Source organism: Lolium rigidum, chromosome 4 (assembly GCF_022539505.1).
Source record: "Lolium rigidum isolate FL_2022 chromosome 4, APGP_CSIRO_Lrig_0.1, whole genome shotgun sequence".
NCBI classification, from domain to species: domain Eukaryota; kingdom Viridiplantae; phylum Streptophyta; class Magnoliopsida; order Poales; family Poaceae; genus Lolium; species Lolium rigidum.
In genome coordinates, this window is record NC_061511.1 from 75501419 (window position 1) to 75510457 (window position 9039).

Here is a 9039-nt window from a genome sequence, read left to right on the forward strand (position 1 = left end):
AATTAATATGGGGGATCGCGGACGAAGAAAGGTTGTGGAGGGACAGAGGTAGAAGAGCCATTGATCTGGAGAGGTTGTTGTTATGCTTTGACTCTAATTGCTTGTTAATTGTAGTACTTCCGATTATTCACCAATTATCTCTATGTTCTTTACTGTAAAAACAGCAGCATGTACCGTATCTTGTTGGTAAAACAACAAACACTGCAGATAGAAGTTGTGATTCCTGTGTAAATGCTCTGCAAATTCCATCATTTTCTGCGGGATCATCAGCAAACATTTTGTCAGGCATACTTCAATCACAATTCACAGTCGGTGCGTTTTCACTGATTTCAAAAAATGACTCTAATTGCAAGTTACTTATATTTCTGATCATTGGCCATTTATCTGTGTACGATGTTCTTTACCGTAAAAAGCAGCAGCATGTACCATCTCTTGTTGGTAAAACAACCAACACTGCAAATAGAAGTTGTGATTCCAATGTAAATACTCTGCAAATTCCATCATCTTCTGTGGGATCAGTAGTTCTGCACTGGCTAATCTGAGCTGCCCATTTACCAAGAGGAATTTTGGAGGGTGGAAGGTAGATCTAGATCTGCGCGCCTGCAAAATTTCATCTACTTTCACTAGTATAATCCACCCCGCTTGACACAAAGTACAAATGGGCAGCAGTTAACTAAGTTCCTGGCAGTGTGAAAGGCAAGATTAGATCTAACCGGGAGCATGTGACAGCCTCTCCATTGATGTTGTGTTAGCTTCAGATCCAATCCATTCCTGCCAGGAAACAGCCTCTGCCGTCAGGGGTTTATAGTATTGTTACTGCATGGAATGAACTGTTTCTTCAACCTCTGTGTCATGTGTGTTACCAGTGGGTAACCAGCTGTGATGTCTCGTTTTTATTCTTGTTATAACTTTCAACTCTGGAGAGTGGAAATAAATTATTCCTACCTCAGTAGTTCAATTGTCACCCTGATATGCCCACAATTACATTGGAGGTCTTACCGGGTGATCACGGAACGAGGTGTCTAACACTCAAGTCTAACCTGAAAATGAAGGAGAATGATTTATCAACATGAAGAATACGTTTCTAACTTCGTTGTTGCCATCATTCTGTTTCCTCTGACATCTATAGTTTGTGAGGTACTGAGTTGTCATTTTGCTAAATATATATTCCACAGAAATCATTATTTTGAATCTTTGGTTTACTGCAGCTGAGTTTTCTCCTTTTCTACTTGATCTCCAATCTTATTTGTACAGGAAGAGGATATCTTGGAGAAGTTTACAGAAATATGATTTGATTTCCATTCTTGTAGAGGATGAACTCCAATTCCATTTATTTCAATTTGAACTATTGATCCCATTGCCTCTCAGTTCTGACTAGCAATCCAATTGTCACCCTGCAAAGTCCAAAATTACAGCAAGGTATCTAACTGCAGGTTGTTAAGTATCAACTGATCAAACTTACTGGCTGTGACGTGCGTGTTATTCAATGTTATCCCTCTTGAGACACACCCTTTCCATGATGAAGCTGCTCACCCCTGATGCCATCTTTTCCTACTCTTAGCAGCTAGCAAAGCTGTTACTGCTGTTAAAAAATTCCCCAAGTTGGGCACTGCAAAGCAATTAGACGTTGGTGATGGTGACGCCTGTCCAAAATTCAAATACTTAATCTCCGATGAATCCTAATAATGGTGACTATGGCCAAATATTTGTGAAAGGAAGATAAAAATAATCCTGGAGGGGCCAGAAGAGGGCACTTCTGAACAATTTCCTAGGAGGGACAGGGTGTGGTAGTGTGCACTGTTGCCTTGGATCCAGAGATTCTGCAGGTACAAAGGTCGCCTCCCTCTATTGCTTCATCATCTCATCAACCTCAAATACTCACTTTAACCCCCCTCTCTCTTCCTCTCTCTACTTATGCTAAACCTCTTCACCACTCCATTAATTAGTTACTAGTAGGCTTGCGACATAAGCAAGACCAAGATTTGAGAGGCAAATTAGCAAAGCTCTATAGAATTAAGTAGCTTAGCTTCCCTTGTAGCAGTAGTACTGATGTTCTTGCACATAATTGTACTTTGGTAGTTGGTACAACTACGGCGAGGAAGTGTTTGCTGTTATATGCGCTCGCAGAGCGTCTCGTTGGTGCTATGAGTCGAAGAAACAAATGGAGGACGGCGCCGTCGACGTCCATGGCGGTGTTCCTCAGGTGCTGCGCGCTTGCGTTGCTCTGCGTGGGCAGTGCCGTCGTTGCCGTGGACGAGCAGGGCGCGGCGCTGCTCGCGTGGAAGGCGACGCTGCGTAACGGCCCCGGCGCGCTGGCAGACTGGAAGGCCGGTGACGCATCCCCGTGCCGGTGGACCGGCGTGGCTTGCAATGCTGGCGGCGGCGTCACCGAGCTGAGCCTGCAGTTCGTGGACCTGCTAGGAGGCGTCCCGGCCAACCTGGCCGGCGCCGTGGGTGGCACGCTGACCCGGCTCGTCCTCACTGGCACGAACCTGACAGGCCCCATCCCGCCGGAGCTAGGCGCGCTGCGGGCGCTGACGCACCTCGACCTCAGCAACAATGCGCTCACGGGGTCGATACCGGCCGGGCTGTGCCGGGCGGGGAGCAAGCTCGAGACTCTCTACCTCAACGCCAACCGCCTGGAGGGCGCCATCCCGGACGCCATCGGCAATCTCACGTCTCTCCGGGAGCTCATCATCTACGACAACCAGCTCGCCGGCAGGATTCCAGGGGCTATCGGCCGGATGGCCAGCCTGGAGGTGCTCCGTGGCGGCGGCAACAAGAATATCCACGGCGCGCTCCCCACGGAGATCGGGGACTGTTCCAGCCTCACCATGCTCGGCCTCGCCGAGACAAGCATCACCGGCCCGCTCCCGGCGAGTCTCGGCCGGCTCAAGAACCTCACCACGCTGGCCATCTACACGACGCTGCTCTCCGGCCCGATTCCGGCGGAGCTCGGCCGGTGCAGCAGCCTGGAGAACATTTACCTCTACGAGAACGCGCTGTCCGGGTCCATCCCGGCACAGCTCGGCGGGCTCAAGAAGCTCAAGAACCTGCTGCTGTGGCAGAACCAGCTCGTCGGCATCATCCCGCCGGAGCTCGGGTCGTGCAGCGAGCTCACTGTGATTGACCTGTCGCTCAACGGGCTCACTGGCCGCATCCCGGCCTCGCTCGGGAAGATTTCCTCGCTGCAGGAGCTGCAGCTCAGCGCGAACAAGCTCTCCGGCACGGTGCCCCCGGAGCTCGCTCGGTGCAGCAACCTCACCGACCTGGAGCTCGACAATAACCAGATCACGGGCGCCATCCCTGCCGAGCTCGGCGGCCTCCCAGCGTTGCGCATGCTGTACCTGTGGGCCAACCAGCTGACCGGAACCATCCCGCCGGAGCTCGGCCAGTGCACCAGCCTCGAGGCGCTCGACCTGTCCACCAATGCTCTTACCGGGCCGATCCCACCGTCGCTCTTCCGGCTTCCACGGCTATCTAAGCTGCTGGTCATCAACAACCAACTTTCCGGCCAGTTGCCGCCGGAGATTGGCAACTGCACGTCCCTTGACCGGTTCCGGGCAAGCGGCAACCACATCACCGGCGCAATACCGCCGGAAATCGGCATGCTTGGGAGTCTCAGTTTCCTGGACCTCGGCTCAAACCGGCTCTCCGGCTACCTCCCGGCAGAGATATCCGGGTGCCGGAACCTCACCTTCCTCGATCTCCACGATAATGCCATCGCCGGCGTGCTGCCGACGGGAATCTTCAAAGAGTTGCTCTCTCTCCAGTACCTCGACCTCTCCTACAATGCCATCCGCGGCGCGCTCCCTTCAGACATCGGAATGCTCACTTCGCTAACGAAGCTCGTCCTCAGCGGCAATCGGTTGTCCGGGCCGATACCACCGGAAATCGGCTCATGCTCCCGCCTCCAGCTCCTCGATGTTGGCGGCAACTCGCTGTCGGGTCACATACCGGGGAGCATCGGCAAGATTCCGGCGTTGGAGATCACCCTTAACCTCAGCTGCAACAGCTTCTCTGGCACGATGCCGGCGGAGTTCGCTGGGCTCGTGAGGCTCGGGGTGCTCGACGTCTCGCACAACCAGCTCTCCGGCGATCTCGAGACGCTGTCCGCGCTCCAGAACCTCGTGGCGCTCAATGTCTCCTTCAACGGCTTCTCCGGGCGGCTGCCGGAGACGGCGTTCTTCGCGAAGCTGCCGACGAGCGACGTCGAGGGCAACCAGGCGCTCTGCCTCTCGCGGTGCCCAGGTGATGCCAGCGACCGCGAGCTCCAGGCGCGCCGCACCGCTCGTGTCGCGATGGCCGTGTTGCTCTCCGCCCTCGTTGTCCTCCTCTTGGCCGCGGCGCTCGTCCTGTTCGGGTGGCGCCGGCGCGGTGTGCGCACCAGCGGAGACGAGAAGGGCGGTGAGATGTCGCCTCCGTGGGACGTCACGCTGTACCAGAAGCTTGACATCGGTGTCGCCGATGTGGTTCGCAGCCTCACTCCGGCGAACGTGATCGGCCACGGGTGGTCCGGCGAGGTGTACCGCGCGAACGTCCCGTCAACAGGGGTCACGATCGCCGTCAAGAAGTTCCAGTCGTGCGACGAGGCGTCCGTCGAGGCGTTCGCGTGCGAGGTGAGCGTGCTCCCGCGTGTCCGCCACCGCAACATAGTCCGGCTTTTGGGATGGGCGTCCAACCGGCGGACGCGCCTCCTCTTCTATGAATACCTCCCGAACGGCACCCTCGGCGGCCTTCTGCACGGAGCTGGCGCGACCAGCGCCGCTGTGGTGGAGTGGGAGGTGCGGCTCGCGATCGCGGTCGGCGTGGCCGAGGGCCTGGCGTACCTCCACCACGACTGCGTGCCAGGGATCATCCACCGTGATGTCAAGGCCGACAACATCCTCCTCGGCGACCGCTACGAGGCTTGCCTCGCCGACTTCGGCCTGGCCCGTGTTGCCGATGACGGCGCCAACTCCTCGCCTCCGCCGTTCGCCGGATCCTATGGCTACATCGCTCCCGGTAAGCATTTGAACTATACTGTTCAAAATTCAATTTTCTTGTATGATTAGTACCAGATTGACTGACGCGCGCCTGAGGTTTATGCAGAGTATGGATGTATGACCAAGATCACAACCAAGAGCGACGTGTACAGCTTCGGCGTGGTGCTGCTGGAGATGATCACCGGGCGGCGCACGCTGGACGCGGCGTTCGGCGAGGGGCAGAGCGTGGTGCAGTGGGTGCGCGACCACCTCTGCCGGAAGCGTGACCCAGCGGAGATCGTCGACGCGAGGCTGCAGGGCCGGCCGGACACGCAGGTCCAGGAGATGCTGCAGGCCCTCGGCATCGCTCTGTTGTGCGCAAGCCCGCGGCCGGAGGACCGGCCGACCATCAAGGACGTGGCGGCGCTGCTACGCGGCATCCGGCATGAGGACGGCGGTGATGCACGGAAGGCCGGGAACAATGGAGGCGGGAGCGAGACGGAGGCCACGAAGAGAGCCGATCCAAAGAAGCCCATCTCGCCAACAAAACTGATGGCTCTCACTAGACCGGTCCAAACCCAGGCCCAGGTCCAGGCCCGAGCGAGCTCGGGTTCGTTGGGCCTACTCAACGACCGTGAGTGATGATAGCCTCAGCTCTCAGGTGACTGTCCCCACTAGCAGTGTGATGTTGACGATGCAACAAATTAAGGGCGTGTGTACTTTCAGGGGGCCTTTAGAAATGATGTAATCACTCTCCACTGTTAACAGAGTGCAAGGGGGTGCGTGTGACGGTGTGAGTGTGTCGTTTTGCTAGGTGCACGCTCTTTAGGTACAAAGTGGCATTTTTTCTATAGGAACTTAGTGACCATAGGATACCATCTATAGATGGTCCAGGAGAGTCATGACAGGTCAATAATTTTGTGTACCATAAAATGGGGTATAATGCAATGGAAGTTAGTGTACATTATGCAATTAATAATCATTGCTGGCTATCTGGTCAATGAAGATGTTTGTCAAAGAGAGAACATGCCACCTATTGTTCCTACTGTCCCGGTTTGTGTCGTTTATGTAGGTGCTCTATGTTCGATTTCTTGTGCCGCAGCCAGATGCTCTCTTAGATGTTTGCACAAATGGAACCTACCTTTTAGATTGAAACCTGCAAATTGGATGTTCGTAAGAAAACAATGCAAACTTGTTCGTGAATTATGCTAGCCATATGCTCTATTGCAAGTTGTGGATAAAGCCTCAATGATTCAGATGATTCTTAAAACAAAAACAAAAAAAGGGATAACCCCTTAGCTATGGTCTTACGAAGACATATTGACCTCTTCCATTACAACATTGTTTGGGTAAAGATTCACCGATCAAAAAAAAGTTGGTGAAAAGAAGTAGTGGATGAGTAAAGGGTGAGTACTGGTGGGTTAGAAGAAAGAAAATGTGCCAAGGTATTCGGCCAAGAATAAACAAAATGAAAAAAAAAACGAAAAAGACCGCTGGTTGAGTTTACGCAAGTTCGGTCCAGGAAAAAATCGGTCCTTTGGCTTTTAATGACAGGAGGATGCTTGTCTATTGATCATTTGATTTTCGTATTCTTTCATTTGGAACATTTTTTTACATTGTATCAACTATTCGAACATGACATTATAATTTTATAGTGTGTTTGTCTTTGAAATGTGTGAAGAATTTACTGATCAGTTCAAATATTCATATGTATCACTGACGGGCACTTAAATATGGCTGTTAGTACATGTCTTTTATTTTGAAAACAACGTATTTATTTAATCATGACATAGCTGAAATTATTTGAAACTAAACAAGTGTAGAATGCCACTTGAACCTGCACAAATGGTTGCAGTCAAAAACCGTGTGCTTAAACATGTATGTATAGACATTTACACATATTTTTTAAAATTAATTAATATTTATATAATAAATAAAAAATTCATTGTAAAAATATTGATACATTCTAGATAGTCTTGGAATAATATCTGCCCAAATTATATCATTTTTTTTATCTGGACCCGATCTGAGCTTGCGAGGCCTACGTGTAAGGGTATTTTACCCTTAACCATTATTTTGGCTAACAATGACATCGAAGCTATTGTGTGGACTAATGGTTTATATAAGTGTCTACACGGGTGTTAGTCCACATATGAGGTTGCAAGGTGGTGAGAGACACCCCATTTGGCGTTCTCAAGAAGTGACAGTGTTTTGGCTCTTTTCTCTATTGCTTATATTTGAGTCTATAGGAATCACCACACTATTAAAAGGGGCGGTTTCGATGAGCTTAGGGGGGATGTTGCCAAAGCCATATATACACATCCTACAACATATTCTTCACACCAAAAAGTGCTGAGAGGTATAGTTGTTCCGAGAAACATTCCGTTTGAGCAAAGTTGGGAACCATGACATAGGGCTTGGGAGGAGGAACCGAAGTTCCAGGCAGGTCGGCACACAGCCCGGCATGCCAAATGCTGCTGCCGCGTAACCCGGCACACAACCCGACATATCGGGTGCTGCTGCCGGGCAGCCTAGTATCTGGCCGGCATGCCGAGTAGGATAACGAAAATTCGGTACCTGTCGGACCCTATGCCGGGTATCGCTACTGTGGCACCAAACGAATCTTTTTCCCGGGAGGACTATATAAGCCACTTCTTCTTACTTAAAGAGGTAGGTTGACCAGTCCAAAACCCCAAGACACTTCTCTCTCTCACACACACTCCATTTTTTAGCTCCAAAGGCTTGAGATCCCCCTCCTCCTCCAACCAAACTCAAATCCCTTTGGGGAAAATCTTGAGGAGGCCTAGATCTATGATTTCACCAAGCCAAATCTCATTCGCCCTTGAGTTCATCGAGCTAGCTTGTTACTCTTGGGTTTGTGGAAACCCTAGGTGGCTAGAGTCACTCGGAAGCATCCGGGTTGTGGATTTTCTCCAAGAAGAAGTTTGTGAGGGTTTGGAGACTACCTTCAAAGTCTACCACGAGTGAGTGAGCTATTCCTTCGTGGGATAGGCTCTGGAGAAGAAGGTGAGCCTTCGTGGCGTTGGGAAATCCTTCGTGGGATCCCACACCTCTCCAACGTGGCGTACCTTCATCTCAAGGAAGGGAACACGAGAATACATCTTCATCTCCACGTGCTTCAGTTATTTCTAACCGATCTCTTTACTTGTGGTCTTTATTTGTGTGATATCCTTCGTGCTTCAAGTATCTTGTTTCATCATATAGGTTGCCTCACCTAGTTCGCATTAGGCTCACTTTCTATTCCGCAAAACCTAAACTTGTAAAAGAATTAAAAGAAAATGTGTAGAACCTATTCACACCCTCCTTCTAGGTTACCATCCCTATCCTTTCAATTGGTATCAGAGCAAGGGCTCTTTCTAAGGGCTTCACTGCCTTAAGAGCAACATGGTTTTCTCCGATGAGGAGGATGAATCTAAGAATTATTCAGTCAAAGAGATTCGGGAGATGTAAGCCCTTGAAAAGGCTAAGTCATCTACCGAGCGCGATGACGAAATGAGTAAATACTTTGAGCGTCTCAAGGTTCTTGAGGATAAGGTTGCACTTGGTGCTCCTCCGGGAATTCCAACCCCGGAAGCATTAGGTGATGGGGTTGTGGGTACCACTTCAACTAGTGGTCATCCAAAACCTCTGGAATCTCCTTATTCTAATTTTCCTTTTGTGTATCCTAAAACAAATCCCATCATGCCTCATATTAATCATTGTGGTACCGCTCCTCATTTTGATGGAACTCACTTTCCCTTTTGGAAAACTTCTATGGAGTCTCATCTTCGCAGCTGTAGCGAGGAACTTTGGGATGTTGTGGTAAAAGGATTCAAGGTCATCGATACGGACAACATGTCTCCACGAGAGTACTATGATCGTCAACTCAATGCCACTGCCCATCAACAGTGCTCTTCACCGATCTCTCCTCAATCAAGTTAGTGATCTTGAGTCCGCCAAAGAGCTTTGGGATCGTATCATCATTCTTCAAGAGGGAACGTCTCTCATTCAAAGATCCATGTATGAGGCGGCCAAGTCCGAGTTGAACTTGTTCATGATCAAGGATGGTGAAAGT

The 9039-nt window shown here is 50.7% G+C and overlaps 1 protein-coding gene across 1 annotated transcript; it reads left to right on the plus strand.

The window, feature by feature from the left end:
- Positions 1–2744: 2744 nt before the first annotated feature.
- Positions 2745–5647, plus strand: LOC124647558 (leucine-rich repeat receptor-like serine/threonine-protein kinase RGI4). Its single transcript, XM_047187478.1, has 2 exons — positions 2745–5004; positions 5092–5647. Exons 1-2 carry the CDS (start codon positions 2745–2747, stop codon positions 5604–5606), a joined length of 2775 nt encoding a protein of 924 aa, XP_047043434.1. The 3' UTR covers positions 5607–5647.
- Positions 5648–9039: the final 3392 nt, after the last annotated feature.